Source organism: Nuphar pumila, chromosome 9 (genome assembly GCF_984573655.1).
Source record: "Nuphar pumila chromosome 9, dmNupPumi1.hap1.1, whole genome shotgun sequence".
NCBI lineage: Eukaryota > Viridiplantae > Streptophyta > Magnoliopsida > Nymphaeales > Nymphaeaceae > Nuphar > Nuphar pumila.
The window spans coordinates 113,075,636-113,088,742 of record NC_143257.1 but is presented as its reverse complement, the minus strand read 5'-3'; the positions used below and the strand labels follow the sequence as shown (position 1 = coordinate 113,088,742).

The 13,107-nt window shown below is 31.4% G+C and overlaps 2 protein-coding genes across 2 annotated transcripts; both read right to left on the bottom strand.

Annotated features, from left to right (window-relative positions):
• Positions 1-7,073: 7,073 nt before the first annotated feature.
• Positions 7,074-8,205, bottom strand: LOC149828918 (MAG2-interacting protein 2-like). Its single transcript, XM_090016998.1, has 2 exons — positions 8,042-8,205; positions 7,074-7,880 (listed from the first exon to the last, which is right to left on the bottom strand). Exons 1-2 carry the CDS (start codon positions 8,133-8,135, stop codon positions 7,315-7,317), a joined length of 660 nt encoding a protein of 219 aa, XP_089873124.1. The 5' UTR covers positions 8,136-8,205; the 3' UTR covers positions 7,074-7,314.
• A 147-nt stretch (positions 8,206-8,352) lies between these two features.
• On the bottom strand, positions 8,353-10,573 carry LOC149828917 (MAG2-interacting protein 2-like). Its single transcript, XM_090017172.1, has 4 exons — positions 10,423-10,573; positions 10,245-10,290; positions 9,835-10,008; positions 8,353-8,561 (listed from the first exon to the last, which is right to left on the bottom strand). The coding sequence occupies exons 1-4, from the start codon at positions 10,516-10,518 to the stop codon at positions 8,353-8,355; spliced, it is 525 nt and encodes a 174-aa protein (XP_089873298.1). The 5' UTR covers positions 10,519-10,573.
• Positions 10,574-13,107: the final 2,534 nt, after the last annotated feature.

The window sequence follows — 13,107 nt, the reverse complement described above, 5'->3', positions numbered from 1 at the left end:
ATTACATAACTGAAATAACTAAAAAATATACAAGATTAACCTACAAAAGTTAAAATACATGAGATTATTCTAAAAAATATGAGATTAACATATAAAAGTAACTAAAAAATGATTACATAACTGAAAAACATATGAGATTAACCAACAAAAGATAAAGTATATTAAGAAACCGATTACATAACTGGAAAATATATGAGATTAACCAACAAAAGTTAAAATATATGAGATTATTCTAAAAAATATGAGATTAATATATAAAAGTAACTAAAAAACGGATTACATAACTAGAAAATATATGAGATTAACCAAAAAAAGTTAAAATATACTAAGAAACTGATTACATAACTAAAATAACTAGAAAATATATAAGATTAACCTACAAAAATTAAAATATATGAGATTATTCTAAAAAATGTGAGATTAACATATAAAAGTAACTAAAAATTGATTACATAACTGGAAAATATATGAGATTAACAAACAAAAGTTAAAATATATGAAATTATTCTAAAAAATATGAGATTAACATATAAAAGTAACTAAAAAACCGATTACATAAATGAAAAATATATGATATTAACCAACAAAATATAAAATATATTAAGAAACTAATTACATGACTGAAATAACTGAAAAATATATGAGATTAACCAACAAAAGTTAAAATATAATAATATACTAAGAAACTTATTACATAACTGAAATAACTGAAAAATATATGAGATTAACCTACAAAAACTTTGTTGATTATGTCTCAAAAATTTTGTTGTAAAAAAAATGTTTTTTTTTGCCCTTCAAACTTGCGCCTTGAGGCACAAAGGGTCACGCAAGGCGAGTTTTTTATAACACTGGTACAGACTTCCAGCCCTCAGAACCATTGTTGTGAAAAGCGTTGAGGCGTAGCGAGACAATCCACCAAAAACCGAGGCGAGGCGTAAGCCTCGAAGCGTAAAGCGTAAGCCTTAAAAAAAAAATTGAAAACTTTAAAAAAATTATAAAAAAATATCTAAAAATCCAAATAAATAAAGAAATGCTTTATTAATGAAATAACAACCAATAAGAAATAGAAATTCTTAAATAAGTACTAAAAAATATGAGATTAACATAGAAAAGTAACTAAAAACTGATTATATAAGTGGAAAATATATGAGATTAACCAAAAAAAGTTAAAATATACTAAAAAACTGATTACATAACTGAAATAACTGGAAAATATATGAGATTAACCTACAAAAGTTAAAATATATGAGATTATCCTAAAAAATATGAGATTAACATATAAAAGTAACTAAAAAAATAATTACATAACTGAAAATATATGAGATTAACCAATAAAAGATAAAATATACTAAGAAACCGATTACATATCTGGAAAATATATGAGATTAACCAACAAAAGTTAAGATGTGTGAGATTATTCTAAAAAATATGAGATTAATATATAAAAGTAACTAAAAAACTGATTGCATAACTGGAAAATATATGAGATTAACCAAAAAAGGTTAAAATATACTAAGAAACTTATTACATAACTAAAATAACTAGAAATTATATAAGATTAACCTACAAAAATTAAAATATATGAGATTATTCTAAAAAATGTGAGATTAACATATAAAAGTAACTAAAAATTGATTACATAACTGGAAAATATATAAGATTAACCAACAAAAGTTAAAATATATGAAATTACATATAAAAGCAACTAAAAAACTGATTACATAACTGAAAAATATATGAGATTAACCAACAAAAGTTAAAATATAATAATATACTAAGAAACTTATTACATAACTGAAATAACTGGAAAATATATGAGATTAACCTACAAAAACTTTGTTGATTATGTCTCAAAAATTTTGTTGTAAAAAAAAATTGTTTTTTTTTTCGCGCTTCAAACTTGCGCCTTGAGGCACAAAGGGTCGCGCCTCAAGGCGAGGCGTGCCTTTCGCGCCTCAAGGCGTGTTTTTGATAACATTGGTACAGACTTCCAGCCCTCATATCTAAGAACCAGTGTTATGAAAAGCGTTGAGGCATAAAGAGACGCTCCACCAAAAACCGAGGCAAGGCGTAAAGCGTAAGCCTCAATTTTTTTTTTGAAAACTTTAAAAAAATTATAAAAAAAATATCTAAAAATACAAATAAATAAAGAAATGCTTTATTGATGAAATAACAACCAATAAGAAATAGAAAATCTCAAATAAGTACTAAAAAATATGAGATTAACATACAAAAGTAACTAAAAACTATAAGTGGAAAATATATGAGATTAACCAAAAAAAGTTAAAATATACTAAGAAACTGATTACATAACTGAAACAACTGGAAAATATATGAGATTAACCTAAAAAGGTTAAAATATATGAGATTGTCCTAAAAAATATGAGATTAGCATATAAAAGTAACTAAAAAATGATTACATAACTGAAAAATATATGAGATTAACCAACAAAAGATAAAATATACTAAGAAACCGATTACATATCTGGAAAATATATGAGATTAACCAACAAAAGTTAAAATATATGAGATTATTCTAAAAAATATGAGATTAACATATAAAAGTAACTAAAAAACTAATTACATAACTAGAAAAATTATGAGATCAACCAAAAAAAGTTAAAATATACTAAGAAACTGATTACATAACTGAAATAACTGGAAAATATATAAGATTAACCTACAAAAATTAAAATATATGAAATTATTCTAAAACATGTGCGATTAACATATAAAAGTAACTAAAAACTTATTATATAACTAGAAAATATATGAGATTAACCAACAAAAGTTAAAATATACTAAGAAACTGATTACATAACTAAAATAACTGAAAAATATATGAGATTAACCTACAAAAGTTAAAATATATGAAAAATTTCTAAAAAATATGAGATTAACATATAAAAGTAACTAAAAACCTGATTACATAACTGAAAAATATATGAGATTAACCAACAAAAGTTAAAATATATTAAGAAACTAGTTACATGACTGAAATAACTAAAAAATATATGAGATTAACCAACAAAAGTTAAAATATAGTAATATACTAAGAAACTTATCACATAACTGGAAAATATATGAGATTAACCTACAAAAAAATTGCTGATTATGTCTCAAAAATTTTGTTGTAAAATTTTTTTTATTTTTTTTTTTGCGCCTTGAGGCACAAAGGGCTACGCTTCAAGGCGAGGTGCGCCTTTTGCGCCTCAAGGCGCGTTTTTGATAACACTGGTCCTAAGCTTAAGAGAAAAGTGGCTTCCATTGAAGATATCTCATCAAATGAAGATAAAAAAAGGGATAGAGACATCAAGGACTCCATTGCTCAAACTTGCGAAAGCATTTCAACAATTTGTGAGAAACAACTCACCTTCTACTTCTGGTGTCGTGGTTTTGTCAACTCTCAGTCTGTCTACTTGGATTCTTGATTCGGGTGTTTCCTTTCATATGACACAAAATGCATCTCTTTTAACTAAACCAAGCACTAACTCTTTTAAATCTTTTGTCTCTATCACCGATGATACATCTTTGGATATTAAAGGGATAGGAACTCCTTAAACAATTTTGAATAATGACAAAAAAATCTTTGTTTCAAAAATTAGAATTATTCCTAAACTTAACTTGAATCTGTTTTCGGTTTTTCAAATATTTGATTTAGGTTGTATTGTCTCTTTTTCATCTTTAAATTTCTATGTGCAGAATCTTCAGTCCGAGCAGTGGATTGGGTAAGGCCATAGAAGAGAAGACCTATACTATATAGATATTTTGTCATTACCATTTAAGTATTTTTGCAATCATGTTCAAACTAAGTATGTTGCCACTTGGCACAAAAGGCTTGGACATCCTAGTCTCTCTAAGATGTATCTCTTTCCTCTTTTTGAAAAAATTTGTAACAAAAAGGCATTTACATGCAATGACTGTATCCTTGAAAAAATGCATTTCTCTTCATTTTCAACATAGTAAGTTCATTTTGAAAAGACCTTTTGAGCTAGCGCATTCGGATGTATGGAGACCAGCACCCATCATGTCTAAAGGAGGATACTCATATTATATTGTTATTATTGATGATTTCACTAGTTTAGTTTCTTAAAAATAAATCCGATATTTTTTCTATCTTCAAAGAATTTCAAACCCTTATTCAAAATCAATTTCAGAATAATATAGCCATCTTTAGATCTGATTTCGGAGGAGAATACATGTCAAAAGAATTTCAAAATTATCTTAAACAAAATAGCATTATTCATCAAATCTTGTCCTAAAACTCTTCAACAAAATGGCCTTGCCAAAAGAAAGCATAGGCATCTTATTGAAACCACGAAAACTCTTATTTCTAAAAATCTTTCAAAGAATTTTTTGGCCAAAGCCTCTATTTTCGCAGTATATCTTATAAATAAGATGTTATCCTCATTTTTAAAAAATGTTTCTCCCTTTAAAAGATTATTTAGAATATCTCTATATTTCAAAAGATTAAGAATATTTGGTTGCAAATGTTTTGTTCTTTTTCAAGAAAAAGATAAACTCTCACCAAAAGCAATTGAATGCGCTTTTATTGGCTATGGTGAAAATAAAAAAAGATATAAATGGTATGATGTTAAAAATAATAAACTTTATGTTTCAAGAAATGTGATTTTTCTTGAAAAACAAAATGGATTGGAACATCAGCAACCCAAGGAAGATGATTATTCTTTCTTATTTGACTTGTTACCTAGAAATAACTCTAAAAAATCTAATGATACAATTTGTGATAATAAAATTGTGTATGATAACCATTCTCATCAAATAAATGATTCTCCTACTAAGAATCCTAATGATATTCATGTGTATACTCGGAGTGAGGGAAATGAACAACAAAACGCTTTTGACATGTATTTGCAAAATCATTCCTTAGAGGAATCCTTATCTAGATGATCCTCTAAGAGTAGTAGACCTCCTCAAAAGTTTGTGTCATATGATTTTTTTTTCCAAATTATAGAACTTGCCTAACGATGATTCATTCCTATCATGAGTCTTCCAACTTTAAAGAAGCTAAGCAATATTCTCATTGGATAGAAGCTATGTCATTAGAATTAAAAGCACTCAACAAAGCTAACACTGAAAAAATCGTAAATCTTCTTTTAGAAAAAAAAGTTATTTGGTGTAGATGGGTTTATAAAGTCAGAACTAAAAGTGATGGGTCATTAGAAAGATATAAAGCTAGGTTAGTTACTTAAGGTTATGCACAAGAGTATGAAATTGATTATGAGAATATTTTTGCTCTGATTGCTATGATGACTAGTGTAAGAACTTTAATAGCTTTAGCATCTATTAAACAATGGCCTATCAACCAATTAGATGTCAAAAATATCTTCTTAAATGAGAATCTTTTTAAAGAAGTCTATATGGATCCTCTACAGGGTCTTGAGTTTGAAAAACAAAATCCTTAAGCTTAATAAAGCTCTTTATGGTCTTAAACAAGCTCCAAAAGCTTGGTATGACCATTATAGTAAAGTTGCTCTTGATAATGGTTTTACCTCTTGTTATATTGATACTGCTCTTTTTGTTACGAATGCAGGTGATCATGTAACCATTTTGTTGTTATATGTATGATATGATTGTAACCAAGAATAATAAAATAAGCATTGAGTCTATTAAAAATGTTTTTAACAATAATTTTGATATGTCTAACCTTTGATTTATAAGGCATTTTTAAGAGATTGAAGTTACAATTTCTCCTAGAGGATATGTTTTGTCTCAAACAAAGCTTGCATAAGATATTATTGTCAAGTATGTCTTGACTAATGAAAAGAAAGTGGAGACTCCAGAAGTAATCAATGTTAAGATGAGAATCGATGATGGAACTCCTTTAGAAGATATCACTCTTTATCGTCAGTTGATTGGATCACTAACATATTTATCTATTACCAGGCCAGATATTGTTCATGTCATTCATAATGCAAGTCAATTTCAAAATGCTCCTACTTCTATTCATATGAGTGTTATTATGCGAATTATCAGATATATGAAGGAAACAATAACAAAAATACTATTATTTATCTTCTTATTCATCTCTCATTTTAATTCTTTATATTGACTCTGATTGGGTGGTAACCCCAATTATCGTATTTCTATTATAGGATATTGTAGTTTCCTTGGAGAATGATTAATTTCTTAGAGATGTAAAAAATAACAAAATGTGTCATTGTCTTCCACGAAAGCCGAGTATAGGGTGATGACCACGACTACAACAGAACTTGTCTGGTTAAGAAGTCGGCTCAAAGATATGGGAGTCATCATCTCATCTCTCTTCCTTCGAAGTTGTGTTGCGACAACAAGAGTGTCATCTGCAGTTACACCTTTCATGAAAGAACAAAGCGCATCGAGATGGACTATCATTATATGTTCGGAATGAATTTTTGCGTGGCACTATTCAACTGCCATACATCACTTTAGAGTATCAACTTGCAGATTTCTTACCAAAGCTTTGTCATCCCCTCGTTTCTACTTTCTCCTACGCAAACTCTCGGTGGATAATGGCTGCTACATTCCCTAATAGTCCCGTGCACACACACACATGGACACACGTGTACAAGGATACACACATACGCACATGCACACACGTGTGTGTGTGTGTGTGTTATAATTGATGATTGTTATAACTGCTGCATATATATATATATATATATATATATATATATATATATATATATATATATATATATATATATATATATATGCGTCATATTGCCAATGGAAATTGTGCAGCCTGCTTAAGGGCGAAGCAAACCATCTTTAGGCACCCATATAAGCATTCCCACAGTTGGATAATGGCCACTACATTCCCTCATAGACCCACGCACACACCACACAGGTGTATATGCATACACACATGCACACACACACACCCAAGAGAGCGCACAAGCATAAATTTCAGTCAGTATAACTCACCTGCCCATGTTTATCCCAAGAAATGTATCCAGCCTGTCTCTAGATTGCAACTGAAGCCTCACCATCATATACTCCCAAGTTCGACTGTCTTCACTATTCTCTATTTCTAAAAATCTATATTTGTCAGTTATATGGAGCCCATATGAAAGTAAAGCTTTAGTAGATTCCTCAGTTGGCCCAGATGTACTTGCACATTCTGAGAGTACAAAGCTTTCATCCTTTACATTGTACAGAAAGCTACTAATTTCATCCATTGCATGATCTGAAGACAACCAGTGTGATTTGAAAATTTCATCTTTATCTATTGCATGGCACTCAGCAAATTCAAAGGCAGCCTTATATTGCTGGGCATTGAGCAATATTTTGTACATCTCCAAAACAGAGCGCTCAGAGAGTGATTAGTTTCCACATCATCCCACCAACTTCTTGTTTATTGTGTCTGTCATAAATCATCTGTCCAAAATCCTTCACATCTGAATTGCTTTCAAGCAGAAATACAAATCCCTGATAGTGTGTAACCCTTCCTAAAACAGGTGAAGAGAACACAATATCAGTCTCTAAAAGTCTTACACCATGGTTGACATTGGCTATGGTGATACTGTTGCTCCTCTTTGCAATAACAAGAGAACTGTCAGACCACCATGTTACATCTGTGATACCATTTATACATTTTCTCCCTCCAGGTAAAGTAGTAAAGCTCATTTCCCTGTAGCATTTCTCACTGAATGCAGCGATTGAAAGATAATGATGTTCACTATCCAAATTAAAAACATCTAAGTTTCCGATCAGATCAAGAACAGCAACATGCTTGCCTTGTGGTGATATTAACACTTTTGGGGTTGTGAGAGGTCCTCCATGACTTCCCACACTGCAAAAGAAGCCTTCATACTGACAGGAGAACAACAGCTGCAACTCTGAACTCCTAGACACATGCCAGAGAGAAAGGGAACATCCTGAAACAAGGAGAAGAGTTGACTAAGTAGCATACATGCTGTAGAGAAAAAGTGCTAACTGATAAACGGTGACTTCCTCTCCACAATAGCAAACAGTTTTATTTGAAAGCAATAGAAAAAACCGAAAAACTAAGAAATAATAAAAAATGGTTCTTCCTTACCTGCATTTCCTCTATGACTGTCAGTAATGCCAGCAGCACCAGCTAGCATTAGGAAAGAAAGCCTCTGATCAAAGTCCAGGCATGATGCACCCATTGGATACTGCTTCTTCAGTATAATTTGATTGCTGGATATGGATAAGCATGGCGCAGATGCAGTAAGCTCCTGGTTGACCTCAATCTGGTGAACCAAACCATCTGAAGTAAGGATGTTAAAGGCACACCTGCAGGATAACTTTATTCCCTTAATGGCATCAAATGTCTCTTGACACTCCAAAATCCACTTGTATGGTAATGAAACTTGGTAAAAATACTTACATGTAGGAACTTTCGTTATCTGCATTGTCCAAAACAAAAAGACCAACAGCAGATGCTGATATTTTGGACTGTAATTTTGTCATCTTTATTATTTCCACCCCATTTGGTTTGACAATATAAAAGTTATTCTTGTCATCAATTAATCCAAGAAGAGTACAAGAATCTGACCATGCTCCATAAGTGAAGGTAATTAGCTTGTCTGATCCTGAACCAGTAGATCACACGTAACAATTTAATATATAAATCATTGGCACAAACAGCACCACATGTGAATGTGTGTTGCATATTTCAAATCACCGGCTACTGACTAAATGATTTAGACATGGAATAATTAGAAAAGGAATCAGAAAGAAACACAGTTTGTAGAAGAGAAAAAACGCAGCAAGTGACTGCAGATTGAATATCAAAATCGTAAAAACTAGCCAAAAGTGTAGAATAAAAAGGAAAATGAAAAGTAAAAAATGGCACATCTAATGGCAACTTGTAAAGTTAGTGGCAGTTAATGAATAAAAGCAGCAGCAGACCATCAACAAGAAAGTAGTACTAGATCTCAAAATTCTTCTATTCTCTACCAGGGAATCTTTTACAGCTTCAATGGTGGTTGCAGGCAGTTGCAGAAGATTTGATGCCACTTTGGCATTGAAGATGTCTCCAACTTATACACCCCAAGAAATAAAATAGTATGAAATGAAATAAAACCAAGAATACCACGTAAAATATTAACTTTTTTGGTTACTGCAAGCATCCAGAAGAGGGCATGAAAGCAGTAAACCCATCATTAGCAAAGGAGAAAAATTTCATTCAAACAACGCTTCAGAAGGATTGTAACATAATGCACAGAATTACCTTCCAATGACACAACCAAACAGAGAGATATAGAGATATCCTCATAAATGAATCTAAAAGAAAAACTACAAACACAGAGTTATCGAATTGCTTGGAGAGAGAAACACTAAATTTAGCAACTAGCCCCATAAAGACAACACAAGAATTTATCCCCGAACAAACCTAAGAATAGGCAAGACAGAAAAAAAATACTGGACATGTAGGAGCATAGTATTGATTGTGAGAGGCATAAAAATTAAAATTAAATGGATCAAAATGAAGAGAGGATTTTTCTATACAAAATGATAACAAGATTGAGAAGAAGTCACCTGAGTTATGCATAAGCAAGAAAACCAAATACAATTAAACTGTTCAAAAGAAGATGAGGAGGAAACCCAATTCCCACTCTCCATGAGCTAAACCAAGAATAAGCTCCATTTAACTAAACATTTGAAGTCGGAAAAACTAACTTTTTTGCATAATAATAACTCTTCAGATTTTTCCAAAAAACGCAGATCACTTATTTAGCCAGAACATTCAAGCAAATTGAGGAAACACATTCTCTACATTCATACCACCTTTTACATTTCATTTCTGAACCTGTATAAGCTCATAATTCAACGTCTGTAGAAGCAGCGTGTTGGAAGTCATACCAGTATAGAAGCCGCATGGATCCATGAATTTATCATCCTTGTGCAGTATTGTTATTTGGTTCCTAGCAGCCACGGCAACATATTCACTCTTAGGAGAAACAAAAAGTGATATCTCTTTCTTCAACGATTTTGGTAGAGAATGGCTGCTCCATTTCTCTCGAAGTTTCTTTAACCCTTCAAAACAAAACACGTCAATGGCATATTGTTCTTATGCCGATATACCTTACACTGACCAGTACCTTTAAAAGTGTGGAAGCATGTGTGATCATGTAAAACAGACGTGCCCTTCAGTTTGTACACAAATCAACCGTGCAAATTTAGTGCATGAACTAAGATATAACCAATTTTACTATCATATTTTTCCCTGTGTTAAAATTCTGTGGCAGCTAGTACTAAATCGCAACTATTACCTCGAGCGGGAACAAATGACGAAATCCCCCACCCATCTCCTTCACTCTGCCAAATTCCCAATCCGAAAAAGGAGTCAACCAACAGAACCAGAACTCAAAATCGGGAGACACTTCCGAAACCAAACTCAGAAAATTGAAACTTGAATTTAAAGAGAGAGAGAGAGAGAGACGAAATTACCGATTCAAGAGATGAATCCGTCGCGTGGTAACCCGTCTCATAGAGGATCTCCGGAACACCTTCCATGGTGGTGGAATTGGAGTCTCCGGAAACCATAGAAGTCGATTCCAGAACGAGAATCAGATCTAACAGGTTGAAATTTCATTTCTGATTTCTCCCTCAGTTTGCTTAATCGGCTGGAAGCAGGGGGGGGAGCCAGGATTCTACAAATGCAAAAGAAAATAAAAGAATTACCAATAAATTATAATAATTTACGACATTAAAAAAAACAAATCAAAAGTCTAATCCTACAAGCTTCATAAATTATGCATTTACGCTAACTGATAAAAAAAACTCTGATATTCTAACCAAAATCAAATTAAGCAATATTCGTGGTAATTAAAAATATACAAAAAAAAACTAAAACTACAACTAAATATTTATGTCATTTTAAAAAAACCCAAATCAAAATCTTAATTCCTACTAACATCATAGATTATGCATTTATGTTAATTGATAAAAAATTTCTTACTTTTTTTAACCAAATCAAATCACGTAATATTCATGGATTCACGCCTAATGATAATTTTACAAAAGATAAAACACAAACTCTAAAACCATAATTAAACATTTATGTTCTTCTAGATAGTTCAAATCAAAACCCTAATTCTTGGAAACATCATAAGTATGTATTTATGCTAATTAATAAAAAAACTCTTAATATTTTAATCAAAATAAATTTGCGTAAATGCCTAATGGTAATTAAAAGAACACAAAAAACCCCTAAATCTATAAACTAAACATTTATGTCATTATAAAAAAAATAAATCAAAACGCTTATAATTATAAACATCATTAATTATGCATTTATGTTAATTGATAGGAAAACCCTACTATTTTAACCAAAATCAAGCAATATTCATGGTTCATGCTTAATGATAATTAAAAAAACACAGGTAAACCTTAAAACCATAACCAAATATTATGTCATTAAAAAAAAAATCAAAACCTCAAGTCCCACAAACATCAAAAATTTATAATTCAAGTTAATTAATAAAAAAAGCCTAATATTTTAACCAAAATCAAATCACACAATATTTATTGATTCATGCTTAACGGTAATTCAAAAAAACACAAAAAATCATAGAACCATAAACTATCCATTTATGCAAATATAAAAACACCAAATGAAAACCCTAAAAAACATTATTGTAATATGTATTACCCTTTAAGGGTATTTTGATCTTTTGACGAATGTAATTTTTGTCCATTAAAAGCTTTTGTATTTTACTATTATAATATGTTATATTGTCAAAGGCATTTTTGTCTTTAATAATATAACAACAATATAGCTGTTGGGGCTCTTCAATGGCTAAAAATTTAGTTGTGGGAGCTCCCCCAACGAGTAGAAACTCCAACAACAAGAAATCTAATTGTTAGAAACTTCAACAATCATATTTTGAGGAGCTCCTCGCTCTTCTTTTGCGTATAAACATGGGGATTAAACCCCTTGTAAAACTATGCATTTTGTGTGCATTTTAAGTGAAATAAAGAATATATTTTTTATTGTTCTAAGTGGCTATTGTGGTTTTTCCCTTTTTCTTGTCTTTGTATTGGCTGCTTGTTTGAGGTGTGAGAAAATTTCTTGGTTTCATTACAATTGGATCCTCCTCCTGTCCAGATGCTATGGATAATCTTAATTTTTCAAAATTTTCATTTTTTGGGTTTTTTTTTTTGGAATCTGACGATGTGGTCTAGGTGGTTTGTTTGGTAAGAATCAGTTCTTGCATCATCCAATCACGAGATCTGAGCAGATTTTTGAAAGACTTTTAAAAAATCAATGGCCCAAAACTTTTATAAAATTTCAAAGCTCATAAAATAAAAAAATTTCGTCTAAAAACACGATCCAGTTGATTTCTAGCAAATGGATAATGTAGAATACACCCGTGGGGTTAGAGTACATCCATATCATATCAATAGTAGGAGGAACCAATTCGTCCAAGTTCAAGATTTCCTTTTTGACCATTTTCTTACAATTCTTGGGGCTGTCTCAGGGATACTCTAATTAATTTTCCTCTGTCTATGTTGTTCATCGTAATGCAAAATTACAGAAAGATAACGTGTTCCATGTCCTTTTAGCATTTTGTTCGGTTCATGGGTTCAACATTTTGTTGATCTTCATGAGTGATAATGTTGATCCTCTCTCTCTCTCTCTCTCTCTCTCTCTCTCTCTAAATTGTAATTTGCACGATAGAGTTCTCTAATCTTTTGCAGAGGTTAGGGCTGTCCATGGAATGGACGTGACTTAAATCTGACTCAAATTGGATCTGATGGATGCTGGTTCAGGCTCAACGAAGTAGGTCTCATGAGTTAATGGAGCCCGACCCAGAGTAGTATATGGTCTGGGTTTAATTTATAACTCAAATTGACACCCTTGTCTGACCCAAATCCAATTATGATCTGCACTTTTTTTTTAGACAGAAAGATGGGGTTAGGCAGACCCCTACCAGTTATACAACCATACCATTTGGGGTTGGGACTTGCAATATCCCAACACAAGGTGACATGCACTAACTGCTCCTCCCAGACAACCAGAGCCCCCGTTGGTATTATGATCTGCATTTTTCCGTGTTCTGGACCTGCTTTTTGTTTTTTGCATCGTACCCTAATCTAGTTCTGCCTAAGTTGGATCAGTTTAGACACAGA

What these genes read in the sequence shown, in the direction of transcription:
- LOC149828917 (XM_090017172.1), bottom strand. Translation starts at nt 10,518, where the DNA reads ATGGTTTCCGGAGACTCCAATTCCACCACCATGGAAGGTGTTCCGGAG. An exon ending in CGGATTCATCTCTTGAATCG is followed by an intron (nt 10,291 to 10,422) that starts GTAATTTCGTCT and finishes GGAATTTGGCAG; the next exon opens with AGTGAAGGAGATGGGTGGGG. An exon ending in TCCATGCGGCTTCTATACTG is followed by an intron (nt 8,562 to 9,834) that starts GTATGACTTCCA and finishes CTACTGGTTCAG; the next exon opens with GATCAGACAAGCTAATTACC.
- LOC149828918 (XM_090016998.1), bottom strand. Translation starts at nt 8,135, where the DNA reads ATGGGTGCATCATGCCTGGACTTTGATCAGAGGCTTTCTTTCCTAATG. An exon ending in CAGTCATAGAGGAAATGCAG is followed by an intron (nt 7,881 to 8,041) that starts GTAAGGAAGAAC and finishes TCCTTGTTTCAG; the next exon opens with GATGTTCCCTTTCTCTCTGG.